We start from the raw sequence: 25,366 nt of genomic DNA, 5'->3' as shown, positions 1-25,366 counted from the left end.
CTTTTACCAAAAGGTGGCAGCACCACTTTAATAATATCAGTCTGCATCCGTGCCGCAAAACCCTCTCCGCTCATATCTGCCATGCTGACTGCAAAGAAAACGAGGAAAGTTGACATTGAGGGCCGTCGCTTTCAAGAGAGATGGGAATTATAATACTTCACTGAAAATCAAGGCAATTGTGTTTGTGCAATTTGTAAAGAGACGGTTGCCTTGTTTAAGGATTTCAACCTAAAGAGACACTACCAGACTAAACATGCTAACACATACGACAAGCTAAAAGGGAGTGACTGATAAAGTGAAGGCTCCAAGCTGAACTGGCATCAATCACAACAGCGATTCTTCACACGGGGCTGTGAGTCAAAAGTAAATATTAGTAAAGCAAGCTACGAAATGGCCATGTTAATACTGTTGATGTTATGAACCTGTAGACGTGACACAAACTATTACTTTCTGAAAAATATTGTAAATGACAAGAGAAAAATTCACTTGTTTTAAGTTTTAATAATAATAGACAACTTTACGCGGCTCGGTGGCGCACTGGGTAGCACGTCCGCCTCCGGCCCTCCCTGTGTGGAGTTTGCATGTTCTCCCCGGGCCCGCGTGGGTTTTCTCCGGGCACTCTGGTTTCCTCCCACATCCCAAAAACATGCTTGGTAGGCCGATTGAAGACTCCAAATTGTCCCTAGGTGTGAGTGTGAGTGCGAATGGTTGTCTGTCTCCATGTGCCCCGCGATCGGCTGGCAACCGGTTCAGGGTGTCCCCCGCCTACTGCCCGATGACGGCTGGGATAGGCTCCAGCACTCCCGCGGCCCCCGTGGGGACTAAGCGGTTCAGAAAATGGATGGATGGATGGATAGACAACTTTACATTACTTATAACTCCTGTTTAAAATGTTCGTGAATCAAAAATAATTTTCAACATGTAAATTTAAGGTATTTCATACATTTTGCTCAATGTTACGTATCTGACTTCAAATATGAATGAAAGGCAGAATTTGTGTTTTTAGAGTTGTCTGAGTGGCTTATATTTGGCTATTTTTGCATTTGAAAAATAAAGTCAATTGTGACAATGAAAATTGTTTTATAATTGTGTATTTGCATGAAATGTTTGTAGTTAAAGAATGTCAGAAAAAACTATTGGCTCCTGGGCCCCTTCAGTTTATCAAATCTGGCCCTCCTTGCAAAACGTTTGGACACCTCTGGTCTAAATGGTTGGAATCATTTTTTTGTTGCCAGATCCTACAGTTTAAGAAAGTAACATTCTTTAAAACACATACACACAGAATAATAAGAACAAAAACAATACAACAAAAAGCCGAGACCTCAGACATGAATCCCTTATGCTGTGCATAAGGCTTATGCCAACAAAACAAGAACCACAAACAGTAAATAAGTATTGTGATATTAATCACTTATTCAGCAACATGCATGTTTCAGCTCTTTTTTTGCCTTCTTTGCAACCACTGATAGTCAAAATGTTTATGCAGATCTCAGTGCATTAGTGTCTTGGGATCAGTGTTCCCTCTAAGCTGCGCAATTGAGCACTGGTCACGCAGTCTATGCGCAGAAGAAACTATATGCTGTGCACAAAATAAAATACAGCATAAACTCATTGATTAATATCTAATGTTAGACGTAATCTAATCTAATTAAGTTGACGAATGATTTTTTTCTGTGCCTTTTTGTAGTGTAAATCAGTAATTGACAGGTGTCCAGCCAATGATATGATATGGTTCACTTACGCTACATAGCCAACCATAGCATTGACAGTGCCTGAAAATGTGTCCTGCCCATTCGTGCCGTGCAGGTTAGCTAGCTAACAACAGTGGGGCGTAGTCAAGAGATGCAAATGCTAATGAGCTAACCCCTTATCATGGCGAAACAAACGAGCAGCGACACATCCACTCGCCAAAGTAAATAAGAGATGCGGCGGTTCTTTTAAGATGGACTGGCTGTCAGAGTGTGTGCAAATAAAAGAACAAAGGGTGAAACTGGGTGTGATTTTCTCTTTTTCAAGTGCGAAAGGTCTACTATGCAAAACATGCAGTGAAGCCAAAGTGGCAGGCTAGTTTACGGAGGGGAAAATATGGGCAGCAAGCCTCAAGCGTCACATTTAGCAGAAATGTTATTTGAAAACTGTTGGAATTGTACAAGGACTCAAGATAGGACAGGGAATCGGTACATTATTGCGAGAGAGTGCAAAAGACCAACAGAAAAGGAACAAGCTGTCACACAAAACAAAATCCGACCCCGAGCAAGTTAAAGTTCTCATTGACAATATTTTATTTATTTATTTAATCTGGTGATGCACACAGTGGTCCACAGTGTGCACAGGGAGCAGACACTTGAAAAATTAGAGGGAACACTGCTTGGATACAAGTTTACTTTGTTCCATGATCATACCCGTTCGTAATTTAAATTACTCAAATAATCTAGAATAGAAGCCATTAATTCATTCTAGAACTACAGTGATCCCTCTTGACTTTGCGCTTTATCTTGCGCGAATGCGCAACTTCGTGGGTTCATAAGTGACGGAAGAATGGCAGCGCAGGGTGTGCCTCTGTCTGTCACTGCGAACAAATGCGGGAAGTGCAGCAGCCAGCCTGTCATGAACGAGGCAGGACAACCATTTGCAACACGGATTGTTTATTTGGGGAATGCAAAAAGAGGAAAAGGGAGGCTAGAACGCCAGCAGAGCGTGTGCACATGGGGACTGACGAGTCGGTCAGTGAGCTCACGTCACCTGTCATGGTGGCATCTTGTTACATAGCGGATTGGGCAAATGGGAATCAGGTTGCAGGCGTGCGTGTGTCAAGGCAGACGAAACGGCAACGAACAGTGTCTATACACACGCCCTAATCAGCAGGTAGCACGGTAACAGGTCGTGGCAATCAGCACAGATAAGCACGCGCAGTTCCGCATTAGCAATGAATGCCCCCGAGATCTAGCGCGCAACGCTCAGTTGGGCAGCAGGACGAGAGCGGAGACGTGACACAGCCGCACACAAAAGAAAAATGTGCCTCTGCAGAAAGAGCTTTCATGGTGCGAGACATGCCTCCGTGCTTCACTGAGAGCAAGGGGTGCGCTCAATGTCGCGCAGGTTGGAAAAAAGCACTGCCGTTCAGGAGTTGGGACGGCAGCTCTTTTTAGGGAAAAAAGCACTGCTGTTCAGGGGTTGGGACGACAGCGCTTTTTCCCCTACGTGCGCGGGACAGCGGCAATGAGCCCTGATGGCGCGGGGCATACCTCTGACCAATGTGCATCACTGGGGACGTGACTGAGTTGAAGCGCAGGAGGCGGCAGCCAGCCACACCCACCAACCGGTGCAGAAGCAGTCGGACACGTGATCACGTGTTTGTTCTTTCTTTTACTATATACGTAGGTACAAGATATGCATAGAGCAGTGTGGTGATGCAGATTAGGGATACAAGAAAGTTGTATATAGCTGTAAAATAGTTTTGTGGAGGGTTTAAAAAGCTTTATTATTGTGTTCTGAACCACAATGCAACAGGAGAGTTATATGCAAACGTGACTCATTTTTCTTTCACGATGCATGATGTCCCCTGGGTTATTGTAGTGTGGTAATTCTGAAGTTGGACACTTTGCATCGCTTGGCAAGGTTAACCACACTTTTAGTTGACTTACAATACACCCACAAGACAACAAGAAATAGTGTTGGAAAGATTTATGCAGTTATCCCTCTCGATATCACTGTTTGTTTATCGCGGTTTCACCACATCGCAGATTTTTTTTCCAAATTAAAAAAAATCAAATTCAAAATAAAACTTCTAAATTGAGGAATTATGGCACGAAGGTTGCCCACACGCCATCAGAAGGCAGGGAGTGCCCACTCAATTGCAGTGCGTACACTTGTACCTTTTAATAAAAAAAATTATAATAAGAGTTCTAAAAACATATTTATAGTGTTTTACCTTGTTATATAGAAAAACTGTAATAATAATAAGAGTTCTAAAAACATATTTATACTATGTATACTTGTACCTTGTAAAATTGTTATAATAGTTCTAGTTCTAAAATCATATTTACAGTATGTGTTAAGAATTCTCCATGTTATTTATGTTATTTAGCCGTGCTTTGATTTGCGGTAGGGTGCTTTATTTTTCAGGGATGAGAACGGCAAATGGAAAAAAACACTGAAAAGTAGCCGGGGTCTGGGGGTCGCATGCCCCCCCCCCACACTTGCCGCAGGGTGCCACAGAACCCCATTGGGGGGGGGGGGGCAGAGGCAACGGCCCGGAGGCAACACCCCGGAGGGGGCTCAGGGGGCAAAGCTCCCTGGAAACTCCTGGATTTTGGCAGTATAGCAACCTAAAAACCATTAATTTCATAACTCAATTTCAACAGTTTTGTTAAAAAGATATTCCTGCTTGGTGGGGTACCTTGGTGAATATAATAGTCAAGCCTCGGTTTTCGACCACAATCCGTTCCAGAAGGCGGTTCGAGAAGCAAATTGGTCGAATTCCGAATCTATTTTACTCATTACAACTAACGGAATTTTTTTTAATTTGTTCCAAGACTTTAAGCATTTTTTCATTTGCATTTTTGTCAGATCGCGCAACTGCAGCGCACCGCCGAACCCGCAACCGTAGCGCGTCGTCGACCGCGCAACTGCACCGCGCTGGTTGCATTATTGTGACAGAGCCGTCGCTGAAATTTAGAAAATATTTTTAAAGTCCTGATGTACTTTCCAAAATTGGACCCAAGTGCGCAGGGAGCTTAATTTAGTTCGATCGCGCAACCGCAGCGCGCCGGGCGCTCACTGTTGCTTTAAGAGCGTCTTTGTGTTCCGAGTTGTAAGATGACGCTGCTCTCGAGCCATGCCCATCTGAAGCAGTTCCTGATCCAGTTCGACTTGTCTATTTCTCTGGCACAATCCGCGTCTTTTTTCTCTAAAACCTTCGCCATGCTGGGTAAAACTTTTGCTAATTAAGCAAATGACTAGGCAAATGATATGACAAAAGTAGCGCCAAAATGCTGCCGAAAAAAAGGCGGCTGTTGTTGCAATACTGCTGACTGCCCCCCCATAAAAAAGATTCTCATCCCTGATTTTTAAAGGCCGTTTTCAGGTGGCACCACTTCCTGTTTTACGTCTGTGTACATCATGTCGGTTACAGTGGTACTGTGGAACTGTGAGGTGGAAGTGCGAACCAGTTCGCCACCGAGCCGCCCTATATTAAATATATTTCAATCAAAAATCTTATGCTCAACCACCATGTAGGCCTTACCTGAGACCATTTCCATCATCAAAGAAGAAGTATTTGGATTTTGTCTCTCTGAGGGTCAGTTTGTTTTTTTCACCTCGAAGGACAATCTTATCCCAGAGCACCACCTGGTTCAAAGACTGACACAAAAAGGCACACAAACACACAAAACAAACAATTGATATTACTACCTGCATACTTTTATGAGCAGGAACAATGTTTAGCAATATAATTATGCAATTGAATGAATTAGAATTCTCACAGTGGTCCAGTATTTTATCATAACAAAATTCTCCTTCTGTACTCCATACATAGTATGTATAGTATTTTAGAATACATCCTTCCTTTTTTAAAAGACAATATTTATTCTTTTTGATCGGGGGTTCATATACGTAATCAACCTAATAACAACAGACTACCGTAAGTTTTGGACTATAAGTCTCATTTTTTTTCATAGTATGGGTGGGGGGCGACTTATACTCAGGAGCGACTTATATGGAGCTGACGTCAGCAGCGCGACGTCGCGGTCACGCGTCAGCAGCGCGGCGGTTGTTTACATAAAGGACAAAGATTGACTCGACGGAGCTCTCTTTCACTTCCGTGGATTGAAGTCGGGGGCCGGGTGGCTGTCCAGGGACGGTGGATGGGGCTCGGACAATGCTTTTACGCACGCCCGGTCCTACTCTACCGAGCTGTCTTTCACCTCCGTGGATGGAAGTCGAGGGCCGGCGCTCAGCCGGGCGGGCTGTCCGGGGACGGTGGATGGGGCTCGGTCATGGCTTTTACGCACGCCCGGTCCTATTCTATGGAGCTCTCTTCCACTTCCGTGGCTGGAAGTCCACGCCGCCACACGCCTGTAAGTTTGTTTTGTTAAATAAAGCGCTGTTTACCAAACCCACGTCTTTCCTTGAACTTTGTTAACGCTACAATATAGTTATATAGTAGATCTGTGGAATAACGACGAGGCTGACGTCAGGGCGCACGCGCGACGATGTTGACAAACTACGAGGAATTTGATCGATGGATTTAATGATTTAGAGTGCACAGATGGTATATATATATTATATAATAGTTATTCGATATATAATTTATATATCGTTATATGGGCCTGTGGAATATTTTGAAGTGCAAGAGCCGTCAGCGGCGCGCACGCATTGTTGACAAAGGACGATTGATGGATTTAATGAATTGGAGTGACGCAGATGGTTTTATTAACGTGTTATTTATGTATATAGTACATATATATATATATATATATATATATATATATATATATATGTACTATATACAGTGCCTTGCGAAAGTATTCGGCCCCCTTGAACCTTTCAACATTTCGCGACATTTCAGGCTTCAAACATAAAGATAAAAAATAAAATTTATTGGATAATTTAAACTTTTTTAACAAATAAAAAACTGAAAAGTGGGGCGTGCAATATTTTTTTTCCATGTATAATGCGCAAAATTTAACTAATTTATTGTCCTAAAATCTGCTGTTCACTTCAAACACGCTGCATACGAACACAATGCCCTCGTATCAGACGCTTGCTAGATCACCTGCTCGTTTGCTGTCACAATGTACCCTACACAAATCCGAAACATTTCTTCGCTATTGAGTATGCTAGCGCATGCGTAGTGATACTGACCGGCAGAATAACATCCGGTTGTTCCCAAAGATGATCTTTTTTCTGAAATAATTTTACGTTCACAGACTTAAGTAGGAGTCAAAATTTGGGTGCGTATTATACATGGGTACAGGCTTTTTTCCAGCATCAACATGCCATTTTTAGGGTGCGTGTTATACATGGGGGCGCATTATACATGGAAAAAAACGGTATTCGGCCCCTTTGCTTTCAGTGCAACAAACTCACTCCAGAAGTTCAGTGAGGATCTTTGAATGATCCAATGTTGTCCTAAATGACTGATGATGATAAATAGAATGCACCTGTGTGTACTCAAGTCTCAGTATAAATGCACCTGCTCTTTGATAGACTCAGGGTTCTGTTTAAAGCGCAGAGAGAACCATGAAGACAAAGGAACACGCCAGGAAGGTCCGAGATACTGTTGTGGAGAGGTTTAAAGCCGGATTTGGATACAAAAAGATTTCCCAAGCTTTAAACATCTCGAGAAGCACTGTGCAAGCAATTATATTGAAATGGAAGGATTATCATCCATCCATCCATCCATCTTCTTCCGCTTATCCGGGGTCGGGTTGCGGGGGCAGCAGCTTCAGGAGGGACTCCCAGACTTCCCTCTCCCCAGCCACTTCATCTAACTCATCCCGGGGGATCCCAAGGCGTTCCCAGGACAGCTGAGAGACATAGTCTCTCCAGCGCGTCCTGGGTCGTCCCCGGGGTCTCCTACCGGTGGGACATGCCCGGAACACCTCCCCAGGGAGGCGTCCAGGAGGCATCCTGATGAGATGCCCGAGCCACCTCATCTGGCTCCTCTCAACGTGGAGGAGTAGCGACTCTACTCCGAGTCTCTCCCGGATGACCGAACTTCTCACCCTATCTCTAAGGGAGAGCCCGGACATCCTGCGGAGAAGACTCATTTCGGCCGCTTGTATCCGCTAAGGAGTATCAGACCACTGCAAATCTACCAAGACCCGGCCATCCCTCCAAACTTTCATCTCAAACAAGGAGAAGACTGATCAGAGATGCAGCCAAGAGGTCCATGATCACTCTGGATGAACTGCAGATGACTACAACTGAGGTGGGAGAGTCTGTCCATAGGACAACAATCAGTCGTGCACTGCACAAATCTGGCCTTTATGGAAGAGTGGCAAGAAGAAAGCCATTTCTCAAAGATATCCATAGAGAGTCTCGTTTAAAGTTTGCCACAAGCCACCTGGGAGACACACCAAACATGTGGAAGAAGGTGCTTTGGTCAGATGAAACCAAAATCGAACTTTTTGGCCACAATGCAAAACAATATGTTTGGCGTAAAAGCAACACAGCTCATCACCCTGAACACAGCATCCCCACTGTCAAACATGGTGGTGGCAGCATCATGGTTTGGGCCTGCTTTTCTTCAGCAGGGACAGGGAAGATGGCTAAAATTGATGGGAAGATGGATGGAGCCAAATACAGGACCATTCTGGAAGAAAACCTGTTGGAGTCTGCAAAAGACCTGAGACTGGGACGGAGATTTATCTTCCAACAGGACAATGATCCAAAATATAAAGCCAAACCTACAATGGACGCACTTTGGTCATAGGTGACTCCATTACCCGAAATATTACGCTTAAAAATCGAGCCACGGTAATGTGTATTCCTGGAGGCAGAACACCCGACATAGAAGCTAATCTTCGGGAGCTGACTCGCAATAGGTCTAGTCAACACCGTAGTTCCAACAACACGAGCTACCAATGATGTTAGGATGAGGCAATCAGAGATCACAAAGAGAAACATAGCAAGGACTTGTGATCTCGCCAGAAAGATGAGTCAGCATCGAGTATTTCTCTCTGGCCCCCTGCCTGGGAGAGGCACTGATGAGAGGTTTAGTAGATTAGTCTCCCTCAATCGATAGATGGCTGGGTTCTGTAAAAAGCAGGGACTGTATGTATTTTATAGATAACTGGCCCTCCTTTTGGGGCCGCCCCGACCTGCTGAGGAAGGACAGCCTTCACCCTAACCGTGAAGGCGCCTTCACTCTTTCTAGGAATATAGATTACTGTTTGAGCCGCACATGACAGGTCACTTTAGAGCAGGTGATTAGAGCACCTGTCAGGATGGGTTTGGAGTCTGTTAAGCTAAAGTTAACTAGCGCTAGGCTAGACTTCAAGCATGCACATAGCTCCTCGTGTAGACTAGACCGTGACAGTTTGATTAGTGCTACAGTACACATAAACATACTTTCTACTGGGGTAGTAGACAATTCCAATCACTCCACCCCGACCGGTTTTGCTGATGAAACGGTGCCTGTTTCAGATAATTTTACATGTGTAACAAATATTTACTATCAGATTCCCACGGTCGTATCGTCCCACCGCGCTAACAAACATTCGAGAGGTGATGTCAGGCCTAGAGAACACAATCTTACTCGCATCTCGTTTAAATATCCGTCGATAGATACGCACCCTGATCGACCGATTACACTTAAACTCGGTTTTATGAATATTAGATCGCTTCATACGAAAGCAGTTCTCGTTAATGACCTCATCACGGAACATAATCTAAACGTTTTTGGTCTCTGCGAGACCTGGTTAAAACTTAATGAACTGCTGCCGCTTAACGAGGCCTCGCCTCCAAATTTTGTGAGCTTGCATGTGGCGCGTCCTCGAAAAAAGGGTGGGGGTGCCGCCCTTATCTCGAATTCCGAGCTTAGATTTAGGCCTCGTTCGATCAACGTATTTAAAACATTTGAAGTTCTCACTGTCCGGTCCACTGCTCTACCGTCATTTTATCTTGCTGTTATTTACCGTCCACCTGGGGCTTACTCTGGCTTCCTGGATGAATTTTCAGAATTTGTGGCTGATCTAGTAACTAATGCGGATAATATAATTATCATGGGTGATTTCAACATCCACATGAATTTACCGTCAGAGCCACTTACTTCGGCGTTTCAGACTTTCACTGATAAGTTTGGTTTTACGCAAGCCGTACAGGCAGCAACGCATAAGAATGGAAATACCATAGATCTGGTATTATCCCGAGGACTTGCAACCTCAAATTTAGCAGTACTGCCATACACTGTTCTGTCTGATCATTACTTAATAAAATTTGAAATTCTAGTTCCTTGTCAAAGACAAGAGAGCAATCAGGATTATAGGACCCATAATTTTAACTCCATGACTGCAACTGTGCTATCTGAGTTACTGTCGCCGACAACCGCCATATTTCCCGCATACACCGGCTCTATTGATAATCTTACAAATGAATTCAATGCGACATTGTTAAATGCCATTGACTCTGTGGCGCCGTTACGTCTGAAAACTCGCCGTAGATTGCCTACTCCGTCGTTCACAGATGAAACGCGTACGCTGAAGCAATTATGTAGAAAGCATGAGCGCAGATGGCGTCTAACCAAACTTGAGGTTTTCCATCAGGCATGGCAGGATTGCCTCCTGAAATATAAAGATGCGCTTATTTTAGCAAAAACTCGGTATTTTTCGCAAGTTATTAATCTCAATAAAAACAATCCTAAACACCTATTTGATACAGTGGCAAAGCTGACTCTACGCCAGCCGACCCCCGATAGTTCCTTCTACTCAGCTGACCAATTCATGAAATTTTTTTGCTCAAAAGATTGAATCCATTAGGGACGAGATCAAGAATACCACTCCAATCGCTCAGTCAGGCCCGCCGTTTACCAACGCTGATGATCATGCAACAACCCTCTCAAATTTTAAAAGCGTGTCCCTTGAAAGGCTTACACATTTGGTTAGTGCGGCTAAACAAACATGTTTACTCGACCCTCTTCCAGCCAAACTACTTAAAGAATAATTTCACATTTTAGGACCGTCCGTCTTAAATATAATCAATCTGTCTGTCTCCTCTGGGATAGTGCCAACAGCCTTTAAAACCGCTATCATTAAACCGCTACTTAAGGGACCAAATCTTGACCCGGACTGTCTCAGTAATTATAGGCCAGTTTCAAACCTCCCATTCATAGCAAAACTTCTTGAAAAAGTAGTAGCGCAGCAGCTTATTGATTACATGGTTGCCAATAATCGATATGACTCTTTTCAGTCTGGTTTTAGAGTTTGTTACTACTCGATCTTAGTGCTGCCTTCGACACTATCGACTTCGATATTTTATTAGGGCGTCTTAAAAGCTGTGTTGGTATTTCAGGGTCAGCACTAGGCTGGTTCCATTCCTATCTATCAAACAGGACGCACCGAGTGGTCCATGGCAATGCGTCCTCGGAGTTCTATAATGTTACATGTGGTGTCCCACAGGGATCGGTACTCGGACCAATTCTATTTGATATTTACGTATATGATTCCGCTTGGGGACATAATATGTAAATATAATATTAGTTTTCAATGCTACGCGGATGACACCCAATTATATATGCCGTTATCGATGACAGATCCGCGGGATTGTTGTAATCTTGAGGCGTGCCTTGCGGAGATCAGGCAATGGATGTCTCTCAACCTCCTTCGTCTTAACCCGGATAAAACTGAGATGTTGAGAATTGGTCCAACTCGTTATCAACAATTTTTCAAGGAAACCGCTATAACTATAGATAACCGGTCTAGAGCATTTTCTATTCGGGCTCCAGAGCTTTGGAATGCCCTACTGGATATTAGAACTGCTACCTCAGTAGAAACATTTAAGACACGTTTAAAGAGACATTTCTATGATATGGCCTTTAACTAATCTGTAGTGGCCGATTCGGCTGGAGTTTGTTTTCTCTCCCTCTCCACCCCCTCCCCGGCCGGGGAGGGTTTCTCCTGGCAGGGTTTTTTTGAGTTTTTCCTTGCCCTTTTGGGAGCTTAAGATCAGGGGATGCTTTGAAAATAACTGTCAATTTTTGTCTATGTGAAGCCCTTTGAGGACTGCTTGTGATTTAGGGCTATACAAATAAACTTGACTTGACTGCTGTTCACAAACACTCTCCATCCAACCTCACTGAGCTTGAGCTGTTTTGCAAGGAAGAATGGGCAAGAATTCCAGTCTCTCGATGTGCAAAACTCATAGAGACATACCCCAAGCGACTTGCAGCTGTAATTGCAGCAAACGGTGGCGCTACAAAGTATTAGCGCAAGGGGGCCGAATAATATTGCGCGCCCCACTTCTCAGTTTTTTATTTGTTAAAAAGGTTTAAATTATCCAATCAATTTCGTTCCACTTCACGATTGTGTCCCACCTGTTTTGATTCTTGACAAAAAATTAAAGGTTTATATCTTTATGTTTGAAGCCTGAAATGTTGAAAGGTTCAAGGGGGCCGAATACTTTCGCAAGGCACTGTATATATATGTGGATATATACATATACATATATATATATATATATATAATATATATAATATATAATATATATTCAAACCTCGGTTTACGACCGCAATCCGTTCCAGAAAGCGGTTCGAGAAGTGGATCAGTCGAATTCCGAATCTATTTTCTCAGGTCGTTCCGGCTCATCTCACGAGGTTCGACCTCAGAATTTTGTTTGACAACCGAAGCAAAAAAATCTCGGATCTTTTGTTCGAATTCCGATTTGTTCGAGAACCGGGACATTCGAAAACGACTATATATTTGACTATATATACGTATATATATATATATATATATATATATATATATATATATATATATATATATATATATATACGTATATATATATATATATATATATATATATATATATATACATACGTATATATATATTATATATATATACATATATATATATATATATATACACACACATACATATATACATATACCGTTTTTTTCCGTGTATAGTGCGCAAAATTTAACTAATTTATTGTCCTAAAATCTGGGGTGCGCATTATACATGGGTACAAAAAAAAAAATTTTTTTTTTTTTTTTTTTTAAGTCCCAATGATCGTCACACACGTAGGGAGGCAATGGGTCCCATTTTTATAGTCTTTGGTATGGTCTTAACTAGGCTGGATGTAATTTTTTTTGTTGGCGTCGATTTCTCCGACTGCCCATAAACGCACCACCGCGCTCCGTGCGCGCACGGGACAGCAAACGAGCAGGTGATCGAGCAAGCGTCTGATACGAGAGCATTGCGGTCGCATGGAGCGTGTTTGAAGTGAACAGCAGAGAAGAAAGGCAAAGTGTTGTGAAATAAAATGCACAGAAGGGATGCGCAAGACACGTCAGCTATATAAAGAGCGAGAGTTGTTTTCTTCCTATTAGTTTCAATTCACAGTTTAATTAGCAGTTTCAATCAGCAAATAACAAAATGCGTATTACAGGTAATATTTTATTTCACAACACTTTGCCTTGTTCCTTTGGTCTCTGCTGTTCATCCTAAAACACAAAGGCGCTCTTTAAGCAATGCGACAGTGAGCGCCCGGCGCGCTGCACCAAATTAAGCTCCCTGCGCAGTGCGCACTGAAGTCCACTTAAATTTTAGAAAGTACATCAGGACCTTAAAAATATCTTCTAAATTCCAGTGACGGCTCTGTCACAATAATCGAGTTGGGCGGTCGGCGGCGCGCTACGGTTGAGCGTTCTCTCTCGCGCTCTCTCGCTCGCTCTCTCTCGCTCTCGCACACACGCGCACACACGCACACACACGCAAACCGGATATTATACGGAGGCCGCCATTACAGATGCGCAAGACACGTCAGCTATATAAAGAACGAGAGTTCAGTTCTCTACCTAAATCCGTATTACAGGTAATATTTTATTTCACAACACTTTGCCTTGTTCCTTTCTTCTCTGCTGTTCACTTCAAACACGCTCCACGCGACCGCAATGCTCTCGTATCAGACGCTTGCTCGATCGCCTGCTCGTTTGCTGTCCCGTGCGCGCACGGAGCGCGGTGGTGCGTTTACGGGCAGTCGGAGAAATCAACGCCAACAAAAAAAATTACATCCAGCCTAGTTAAGACCATACCAAAGACTATAAAAATGGGACCCATTGCCTCCCTGCGTGTGTGACGATCATTGGGACTTAAAAAAAAAAAAAAAAAAAAAAAAAAATTTAAAAAAAATTCATAAAAATTGGGTGCGTATTATACATGGGTACAAGCTTTTTTCCAGCATCAGCATGCCATTTTTAGGGGTGCGTACTATACATGGGGGCGCACTATACACGGAAAAAAACGGTATATATATATACATACTATACGGATGTATGTCACTGTTACAAAGTTCACCTCATTATATGAAATTTCTAAAGACCAAATAAGTGCAGAGACCCATTAGCATTGAACGTGTATTACATGTGATTGAACAATATTGTTGAAAATAACTTACATTGCTTTTAGTTGTGTACTCAGCAGACAAATAGAGAAAGAGCTGTTTGACATTCCAGTCAAATATTGGCTGCAAATGTGCAAAAGTTAAGAAAAAACAAAACTTCAGACCTGCATATTAAACATACTGTAATTTGTCATTTCAACTACACATGGACAACATGACTGGCCTCATCATACACAGTCCAATACAAAAAAATACATTTGACAAGACCTCAAACTTGCATTGCAATACAGTCAAACCTCGGTTTTCGAACGTCCTGGTTCTCAAACGAATCGAAATTCGAACGAATAATTCAAGATTTTTTTGCTTCGGTTGTCGAACAAATCTCGGAGGTCGAACCTCGCGAGATGAGCCTAAAGGACCCGAGAAAACCCGACCGTGCGGCCCGGATGCCGACTGACTCCGTTCATTATTGCATTTTCGTTACTTTGAGGATTGTATTAACCCCTAATCATGCCTCCAAAAAAAGCAAGTGGGAGCAGTAAAGCCATCCTAAAACACCAAGGCGCTCTTAAAGCAATGCGACAGTGAGCGCCTGGCACGCTGCGGTTCCGCGATCAGACCAAATTAAGCTCCCTGCGCACTGAGGTCAACTTAAATTTTGGAAAGAACATCAGGACTTTAAAAATATTTTCTAAATTTAAGCGACGGCTCTGTCACAGTAATCAAAGTCAAAGTCAAAGTCAGCTTTATTGTCAATCTCTCCACATGTCACAACACACAAAGAGACCGAAATTACGTTTTTCTCTATCCCACGGTGACGAGACACATAACACGATAGACATACATGTACGCGACACAACAAGAAGGCAAAAATTCAAACAATCAATAGTAAGAGTGATGAATAAATAATAAATAAACAGATAACACAATAAATAACGGAGCCAGCAAGCATAGCGCAAAAGTAAAAAACATCATAAACAAAAAGGCACAAACAATAAATAAGAGTAATAACAAATAATAAATAATAAGAGCCAGTGTGCATTCAGACAGTTCAGACAGTAAAAGTACAGGACGCTACGCAGAACGGGGGAGCGAGTTCAGGATCCTAACAGCCTGGAGTATGAAGCTGTTTGAGAGTCTGGAGGTGCGGGAGCGCAGGCTTCTGTACCTCTTCCCAGAGGGCAGAAGCTCGAACAAAGAGTGAGCGGGGTGACTCGCATCACTCACAATTGTGGTCGCCTTGCGGGTGAGATGCGAGGTGTAAATGTCCTTCAAGGAGGGGAGCGAAGCACCAGCAATCTTACCAGCAGTGTTCACTATGCGCTGCAGGGCCTTCAAGTTGTAGTCAGTGCAGCCGCCACCCCAAACAGCAATACAGCTGGAGAGGACGCTCTCAATGGTGCCGCGGTAAAATGCAGTCATGACGGCCGGAGGAGCGCTCGCTCGCCTGAGTTTCCGCAGGAAGTACAGGCGGCGCTGGGCTTTCTTTGCCAGTGATGCGGTGTTGGTGGACCAGGAGAGATCCTCACTGATGTGCACCCCCAGGAACTTGGCGCTGCTCACTCTCTCCACCACAGCACCGTCGATGGTCAGCGGCAGGTGTTGGGTGTGACCCTTCCGGAAGTCCACAACAATCTCCTTGGTCTTGTCGACGTTCAGCAGGAGGTTGTTGTCCCTGCACCACGTAGTCAGAAGGTCAACCTCCAGCCTGTATTGAGTCTCGTCTCCCTTGGTGATGAGACCCACCAGAGTCGTGTCGTCAGCAAACTTCACGATACGGTTGTCGCTGTAGGTTGCAATGCAGTCATGCGTCAGGAGGGTGAAGAGCAGCGGACTGAGCACGCAGCCTTGGGGGGCCCCCGTGCTCAGCGTGATGCTGGCGGAGATTTTGTCGCCAACACGTACTACCTGTGGCCTCTGACAGAGGAAGTCCAGTAGCCAGTTGCAGAGGTAGGTACTGAGGCCCAGCGCGTCAAGTTTGCTGATGAGGCGTTGTGGCACAATGGTGTTGAAGGCAGAACTGAAGTCCACAAACAGCAATCTCACATACGAGTCCCTCCTCTCCAGGTGGGTGAGGGCCGAGTGGAGGGCAGAGCAGATGGCATCCTCAGAAGACCGCTTGGCTCGGTACGCAAACTGGAAGGGGTCAGTGGTGGGGGGGAGAACGGATCGGATGTGCTCCATGACAAGCCGCTCAAAGCACTTCATGATGATGGGCGTAAGTGCCACGGGGCGGTAGTCATTGAAGCAGGACGGAGCGGGTTTCTTCGGCACAGGTACGATGGTGGCAGCTTTGAAACACGACGGGACGATGGCCTGCTGCAGTGAAGTGTTAAAGATGTCCGTGAAGACATCCGTCAGCTCACCAGCGCAGTCCTTCAGCGCCCGACCCGGGATGTTGTCAGGGCCCGCCGCCTTACGGATGTTGATGGCGGCAAGCGCCCTCCTCACGCTGTCGGCGGAGAGGCACAGGGGCAGCTCGTGTGAAGGGGGACTGGCCTTCAGCGGGCAAGTGCTGTTCTGAGCGTCGAAGCGAGCAAAGAAGCGGTTGAGGTCATTGAGCAGACGGACGTCGCCCTCACAGCTCTGCGGCGCGGGCTTGTAATCCGTGATGGTCTGAATGCCCTGCCAAAGGCTCCGTGCGTCCCTGCTGTCCTTGAAGTGGGCGGTAATTTTGCACGAGAACGCCCTCTTTGCTTCTTTGATGCCCCGGGACAGGTCGGCCCTCGCAGTCCTCAAGCCAGCCTCATCCCCTGCTCTAAAGGCTTTGTCCCTGGCCCTCAGCAGCCTGAAGACAGCCCCTGTCAGCCATGGCTTCCGGTTAGCCCGAGTGACGATGCGACCAGCGCGGTGCAGTTGCGTGGTGCAGTTACGTGGTGCAGTTGCGCGGTGCAGTTGCGCGGTCGGCGGCGCGCTACGGTTCCGCGTTTGTCGGTGCACTGCAGTTGCACGATCGGACAAAAATGCCCAACTGAAAAAATGTTTAAAAAATGAGTTTTTTTAGTCTTGGAACGGATTAAATTTTTTTCCATTATTTGGAATGGGAAAAATAGATTCGGAATTTGACTGATTCCCTGCTCGAACCGCCATCTGGAACCGATTGTGGTCGAAAACCGAGGTTTGACTGTACTAAAAATATACACTGTATTGGCTCATGGCAAACAAAAGTAGTGTTCAGAAATTCACATACAGGAAACTCCCCTCCATGCCAGGTTCAAGCTTCACAGTCCCATACAGTAATCCCTCGCTACATCGCGGTTCGATTATCGTTGTTTCAGTATATCGCGGATATTTTTCCCCCCAGACAAAATTCAAAATAAACCTTCTAAATTGAGGAATTATGGCACGAAAGTTGCCAACATGCCAGCAGAAGGCAGGGAGGGAATGTCCACACAATTGCAGTATGTACACTTGTACCTTTTTACTAAAAAAGTTGTTATAATAATAAGGATCCTAAAAACATATTTAAATTATTGTACCTTAATATAAAAAATATAATAAAAGAGTTCTAAAAACATATTTACAGTATGTACATTTGTACCTTGATATAAAAATGTTATAATAAGAGTTCTAACAACATATTTACAGTATGTATACTTTAGCTACATATGTATGGTACATGTCACAACACACACACACACAAACATGCACGCACACACACACATTACCGCAAATTTCGGACTGTAAGCCGCTACTTTTTTCTTAAATTTTGAACCCTGCGGCTTATAGTCCGGTGCGTCTTATATAGGTTTTTGTCCGTGATTTTTTTACATGACTAATACATTTAAAGTTAAGTTAAAGTCCCAATGATCGTCACACACACATCTGGGTGTGGTGAAATTTGTCCTCTGCATTTAACCCATCCCTGTGTGATTTTGATCCATCCCCTGGGGGAGAGGGGAGAAGTGAGCAGCAGCAGTGCCGCGCTCGGGAATCATTTGGTTATCTAACCCCCCAATTCCAACCCTTAATGCTGAGTGCCAAACAGGGAGGCAATGGGTCCCATTTTTATAGTCTTTGGTATGACCCGGCCGGGGTTTGAACCCACAACCTTCCAGTCTCAGGGCGGACACTCTACCACTAGGCCACTGAGCTGTGGACCGCTGTTGTGCTGTTATGTAAATAAAGGTTATGCGTCCCTAAATAATCATCTCTTTCCTGACAATCATCTTTGTGTATATTCTCTTACAAATGGTAATTACATTAAAAAACTTACACGATCAGGCGGCAACTTTACATGCATTTTTTCGAACGGCCATCAGGGGGGGCTCGAGCAGAACAGGTAAGAGAGAGGTGGAATGTATGCGTCAAGGAAGACAGTAGTGGCGCGTTGTGCACGAGGAAAGATAGCGTAAACAGAGCCCAATGATGGAAGACACTGGAAGGCGTGCGTATGACGCAGTTTTCAAGTTAAAATCCAGTGAGGTGGCTGATAAAGAAGGGAACAGAGCGGAACTTGGAATAAATGAATCGATTTAAAGTGGCCCTCCGACTTGAATGGGAGGCTTGGATGTCCAGCGGCGAGAAATCGTTTACAAAAACTGGACGCATGCGAAGAGCAGGTTTCGCACAAGTCTGCCAGTGGATCCTGACAGCGTGGAGCAGTGTGAAAAAATCGACCATTACCAACGGGTTGCGAAAACCCGGTCTGCTGCGTGACTGAGAGGAGAGCACAAGCTCAGGAGTGAATTTGCCTCAGGACGAGAGTGACGATGAAAGCGACAAAGAGAGAATGAGAAAAAATGCTGCGACGTACATCTGGTGCTATTCCAATTGGACACTGAGGAGGAAGATTTTGCTGGTTTCAGTGGACAGGAGGAAGACAAAGACGGCTCTCAGTGACTTTGTTGACTGGTATGTTGTTTTTTTTACCCGCCTATCCCATCTATCCAGGACTTGTACCTGTCCAGGACCAGGAAATGTGCAAGTAACATCTCTACAGACCCTTCTCACCCAGGTTGCAGTCCGTTCGAACTACACCCCTCCGGACGGCGTTACAGAGCACTGTACGCCAAAACCAGCAGGTACAGAGACAGCTTCTTCCCCCAGGCTGTCGTTCTGATGAACTCACACCACTCTTAGAGTCTTAGAGACATTTTATTTTGAATTGTCTATATTATGTGTATTATGTGTCCACTCTGCATCCATTGCAGCACGGTCATCCTGGAAGAGGGATCCTCCCATCTTGTGGTCTCTTCTCGAGGTTTCTCACTTCCCCTAGTAGGAGTTTTGAGTTTTTCCTTGCCCTCCTGCGAGTTTAAGATCAGGGGATGTTTGAGAATATTTGTCAATTTTCACACATGTCCTGAGTGTTGTTAGTCACCTAAATGTTGAACAGAGGCGGAGATGTACCGAAGTCCAATTCCTTGTTTGGCATGCTCAAACATGGCCAATAAAATTCTTGAATCTCTCTAGTTAGTGCTGTTACTTCCGTGTTTACAACAAAATGTTAATGTTATTAAAACTTAAGCCCAGCTAGTGCTGATACTTCCATGTTTACAACGAAATGTTAACGCTATTTAAACTTTAGCCCAGCTAGGGCTGTGACTTCCGTGTTTACAACGAAATGTTAATGTGATTAAAACTTTAAAAAGGCTTTCTGTGTACGGTCTTTCTTTGTAAGTAACTCATGCGCGCGTGCGGCTTATATAAGTATAAAACAAAAAAAAAAATCATGAATTTTAGCTGGTTTGGCTTATAGTCCGAAATTTACGGTATATAGTTTTATGTGCCCTCCCCATACACACTGTGCAGGTTAGCTTGAGAACAAGAGTGCGGTGGAGTTAAAATCTAACAAGATTTTTGTTTTATTCATTTTAAGTGGGCCAAATTGCTTATATTAAATGTAAACTAATAGAAATTACCGCAGTGATTTGATTGTTTTAATAACTTGTTATGATCCAAGGTTTTGAACAGTAGTGATGTATCGTAAATTCCGGACTATAAGCTGCGACTTTTTTCCAAAATTTTGAACCCTGCGGCTTATACTCAGGTGCGGCTTATATAAGGATTTTTTTGTGATTTTTGTGATGACTTGATCACTCCAAGATTCAAGAGTTTTTTATTCGCCATGTTTGAGCGTGGCGGCTCGGTGGGGCACTGAGTAGCACGTCCGCCTCACAGTTTAGAAGGGTGCGGATTCGATTCCACCTCCGGCCCTCCCTGTGTGGAGTTTGCATGTTCTCCACGGGCCCGCGTGGGTTTTCTCCGGGCACTCCGGTTTCCTCCCACATCCCAAAAACATGCTTGGTAGGCCGATTGAAGACTCCAAATTGTCCCTAGGTATGAGTGCGAGTGCAAATGGTTGTTTGTCTCTGTGTGCCCTGCGATTGGCTGGCAACCAGTTCAGGGTGTCCCCCGCCTACTGCCCGATGACGGCTGTGATAGGCTCCAGCACGCTCGCGACCCCCGTGGGGACTAAGCGGTTCAGAAAATGGATGGATGGATGGATGTTTGAGCGTGCCAAACAAGCTATTTGACTTCGATAAAACACACCCGCTGTTCAACGTTTAGGTGACTAACAACACTCAGGACATGTGAAAAATGGCAAAAAAAAAAAAACTTTTCACTTTTATACACTGCGGTATATTGAAGAAAAAAACAACAACAAAAATACTATTTTGAAACACTACTATGGCTGCTGCTTATTCTGGCTGTGTTGCTTGTGACTATTATGAGCTTCAGTAGGAATGCACGCTAGGTGAGCTGCGTCAAAGGGCTCTAAACCCTTTCTCTTACTCTGCCATGTGACTCAGAGATTACACAAAGCAGTGGCGCTGTTTGGACCATCTGCATAGTATTAAAACCCAATTAATCAGCATTTAAATTCAATTCTTCTGACATTTTGCTCACCAAAAACAAGTTGTAATGAACGTGAACTTTTAATGCATTTTATTTAGAAGGTTACTTTGAACCCCGAGGCTTAAATGGCGGCGTCGTAGTGGGTTGACATAATTCACCCGGAACCTAAGTTCACGTTACAGAGTTCCGGTGGGACAGTTTACACGTGTGGGACTTTCCTGTTTAGAGTAGGGTGTGTTAGGATTGTTGGCTGTCAAAGAGGGAAATAGAGCTTAAATGGCGGCGCGGCGTATTTATGGATTTTTACGGCCTCCGGGGCGCTCTAGCAGGAAGCAAGAGCGAGACAGACGAAGAAGAGATAATGCGCCGAAGAAGACGTGCTAGTTTGTCAAGACGGTTGCATCACTCTTTTCTTTATTTCGTGGCCCGTCTACTCTGGATCTATACGTGTCGCTCGCTAGTTTTGTAATGTAATTCAGCGCTTCGTGCATGAATAAAATTAACATGAACAGACCCTCATCACACTCGAAGAAATGGATAAAAGCGATGACGAAAGAGAGACTGAGAAAGTGTGAGGCGAAGGATATCTAACGCTAATCCAATCGGATGCTGAGGAGGAAGACTTCGATGGTTTCAGTGCACAGGAGGAAGATGGAGACGATGAAGCTCTTTTCTTACTTTTACTGGTATGTTTTTTAACGAGCCCTGTTGGTGTTGTACTACCGTGTTGCTGCTGTGTTATCGCCGCGTCTCAGTGACTTTTACCGGGTATGTTTTTTCTAATCCAGCCCTATTAGTATTGTGTTACTTCCGTGTTGCTGCGGTATTACTGCCGCGGCACGGGCAGTGTTTGGAAAGAAATGTTAAGGTATGTTATTAAAACTTTAAAAAAAGCTTTCTGTGTCCAGTCTTTCTTTGTTAATAACTCGCGTTAGAAAGAAATGTTAAGGTATGTTATTAAAACTTTAAAAACGTTTTCTGTGTCCAGTCTTTCTTTGTTAATAACCCGCGTGCACACTTTCGTGTTGCTGCGGTACTACTGCTGCGTCACAGGCAATGTTTAGAAAGACATGTTAAAGTATGTTATTAAAACTTTAAAAAGGCTTTCTGTGAACGGTCTTTCTTTGTAAAAAAACGTGTGTGCACGTGCGGTTTATAGTCCGGTGCGGCTTATATAAGAAAAAAACTAAAATATCCCCCAATTTTAGCTGGTGCGGTTTATAATCCGGTGCGGCTAATAGTCCGGATTTTACGGTAAATGGTCACAGCATGCACATCTGATGTTGCGCACAGTGGTCTTCACTCTACTCAGGGAAATCGCAGGGCCACAGAGACAAACAACCACTCGCACTCACACCGAGGGGCAATTTGGAATGTTCAATAGGCCTACCAAGCATTCTTTTGGGACGTGGGAGGAAACGGAGTGCTCGGAGAAAACCCACGCGGGCACGGGGAGAACATGCAAACTCTACACAGGGAGGGCCGGAGGTGGAATCGAACCCGCACCCTCCTAACTGTGAGGCGGTCGTGCTAACCAGTGCTTCTCCAATCCGCCCAGGTTTAATATATGAAAATAAATTTGCTCACTGCAGGAATATTGATCATTTAATGAATGAAGACAAATGTTTTGCTACCCACAGAAAAAGAATGTGAAAATCAAACAAATAATTTACTTAAAATACAAACATGTTTAATAACATTAATGAATCAAGTTGTGCTTTTAGAGCCATATTTAATATTTTGTATGACTTCCATGAGCTTAAAGTACTGCATCTAAGGGTGTGTTGGAAACGTGGCGTTTGTGTGGAAAAGCACTTCCGTTGTTGTTCTATCTATTCCTCATATTACAAGTATGTTCAGTAAAGTCTTTTGCGACACACGCATTTTGCGCATCTCCGTTTCCTTCGGTCACCAGGACTTGCTTAACTATTGTTTTTATGACAATCGTATAATTTTATTTTGTTGTATGAAGTGACTAAACCCTGTATAATCGCTTCTCGGGGCTGATGAACGGAGTTAGGATGCGTGCCTTTGCACTTGACACAGGAAGCAGACAGAGAGTTTGGTTGGTGTAGGTCAGGTATGGGCAAACTACGGCCACATCTGGTCCGCGGCCCACATCCGACCCGCGGGACAAATCCGCACAAACCTGAATAAATTGTATTATTCAACATTTTTCTTTGTTATTTTCCCTGCAATGTCTGCATTTCCCCAGTAAGAAACACCCGCCCGCGCATTTACTCCCGGAAGGCGTGCTCTGAAAGCTCAGTGCACACTCACAAGTGTGTGTACGTACTCAGTAGTACGGACCCGGCACACTCCGCGCTCTATGTCTAGTGGAGAGGTTGACACGTAAATTGAAGACTCAGCGAGAACATTTTCACCGACAAATTGCGGCTCAAAAGTCAAGTACAGAGGCAAGTTTTTTACTGGCATTCAAAATAGCAAAGGCTGGCAAGCCTTTCTCCGAAGGTAAGTTTTTGAAAGAATGCATGATTGAGAGAGCGGGCTCATTGTGTCCAGACAGCAAAGGCAAGTTTGAAAACGTCAGTTTGTCGTGCAGGACAGTGACTCCCCGTGTGGAACTACCGTATTTTGCGCCCTATTAGGCGCACCGGGGTATAAGGCGAACCTTCAATGAACGGCCCATTTTAAAACTTTGTCCATATATAAGGCGCACCGGACTATAAGGAGCATAAAATAGAAGCTTTACTGCAACAAACTGAGGTTGACTAGGGTTGCGGTATGCACCCACTAGCCAATAACCAACGAGCTCTCTGTAAACAATCGCGTTTCTCAAACGATCTCCTATAAAATGATTGGAACTGACTAAAGTTTGATCTAACGCATTGGTACTACTTACCTATGTTTCCCTTCCATATCAATCCGTAGATTTACTCGAAACATGAACAGAGCAGCCTATTTTGACATGAAATAGCCTCGCGCGTATAGCAGCTATCGTTATAGCATTAGCCATCCGCAATTTCCTATGAGCCTCAGCTTGCAATCTCCCATGAGCCTCAGCAAAGTGTAAACAATCGCGTTTCTCAAACGATCTCCTATAAAATGATCAGAACTGACTAAAGTTCGATCTAACGCATTGGTACTACTTACCTATGTTTCCCTTCCATATCAATCCGTAGATTTACTCGAAACATGAACAGAGCAGCCTATTTTGACATGAAATAGCCTCACGCGTATAGCAACTATCGTTATAGCATTAGCCATCCGCAATTTCCTATGAGCCTCAGCTCGCAATCTCCCATGAGCCTCAGCAAAGTGTAAACAATCGCGTTTCTCAAACGATCTCCTATAAAATGATCAGAACTGACTATAAAGGTCGATCTAACGCATTGGTACTACTTACCTAAATTCCCTTCCATATCGATCCTTAGATTTACTCGAAACATTAACAGAGCAGCCTATTTTGACATGAAATAGCCTCGCGCGTATAGCAGCTATCGTTATAGCATTAGCCATCCGCAATTTCCTATGAGCCTCAGCTCGCAATCTCCCATGAGCCTCAGCAAAGTGTAAACAATCGCGTTTCTCAAACGATCTCCTATAAATGATCAGAACTGACTAAAGTTCAATCTAACGCATTGGTACTACTTACCTATGTTTCCCTTCCATATCGATCCGTAGATTTACTCAAAACATTAACGGAGCAGCCTATTTTGAAATGAAATAGCCTCGCGGGTACAACAGCTATTCGGTGACGCCCCCTGACTACAGTTACCGTAATGTTGGGAAGCGATGCGACCTTGTAATTTACTAGTCGTACTAAAGCGTACTAAAACATTTTGGCAGAGCACTGTGTACAACGAGTATGGATCAACAAATTCATCACTTGATCCATATATAAGGCGCACCGGACTATAAGGCGCACTGTCGACTTTTGATAAAAAATTAGGTTTTTAGGTGCGCCTTATAGGGCGGAAAATACGGTAATTGATGAAGAAATAGCCGCATGTTAAAAAAAACCCAGCAGAGACATTTTCTTTATATTCATTGGCACTGGATTAAAGTACAGTAATCTCTTGCTACATCGGGGTTCATTTATCGCGGCTTCAGTAGTTTGCAGATCTTTTTTTCCCAATCAAAGAAAAAAATCAAAAATTCAAGATAAAACTTCTTAATTGAGGAATTATGACACGAAGGTTGCCCACACGCTAGCAGAAGGCAGGGAGTGCCCACACAGTTGCAGTTTGTACACTTGCACCTTTTTATAAAAAAGTTCTTATCATAAAAGTGTTTATAACAAAAGAGTTCTAAAATCATATTTACAGTATGTACTCTTGTAACTTGTTATAAAAAAGTTGTTATAATAATAGAAGAGTTCAGAAAAACATTCACAGTATGTATACTTTAGCTACATCTACATATTATTTAATGTTCTAATGATAACATATGCACTCATTTTGATCATATGATTATGTTGGACTGTAAACTAATGATTAACCAAACTTGTCCTGTTCTCACAACGTAGTAAAACAAAGT

General features: G+C 43.9%; 1 protein-coding gene across 2 annotated transcripts in view; it reads right to left on the bottom strand.

The window, feature by feature from the left end:
• The window catches only part of LOC133150953 (signal peptidase complex subunit 3-like), a 62,345-nt gene that overhangs the window by 532 nt on the left and 36,447 nt on the right, over positions 1–25,366 (bottom strand). For both annotated transcript variants that reach the window (XM_061273593.1, XM_061273594.1), the window contains exons 3-4: positions 14,120–14,196; positions 5,246–5,361 (exon numbers count right to left, since the gene is read on the bottom strand). In XM_061273593.1, coding sequence (XP_061129577.1) covers positions 5,246–5,361; positions 14,120–14,196 — 193 coding nt within the window. The remainder of the gene's footprint in view (positions 1–5,245; positions 5,362–14,119; positions 14,197–25,366) is intronic.

The sequence above is a fragment of the Syngnathus typhle genome, linkage group LG3, assembly GCF_033458585.1.
Source record: "Syngnathus typhle isolate RoL2023-S1 ecotype Sweden linkage group LG3, RoL_Styp_1.0, whole genome shotgun sequence".
Taxonomy (NCBI): Eukaryota; Metazoa; Chordata; class Actinopteri; order Syngnathiformes; family Syngnathidae; genus Syngnathus; species Syngnathus typhle.
Note: the sequence above shows the minus strand (reverse complement) of the source record. Positions and strands in the feature narration are given on the sequence as shown.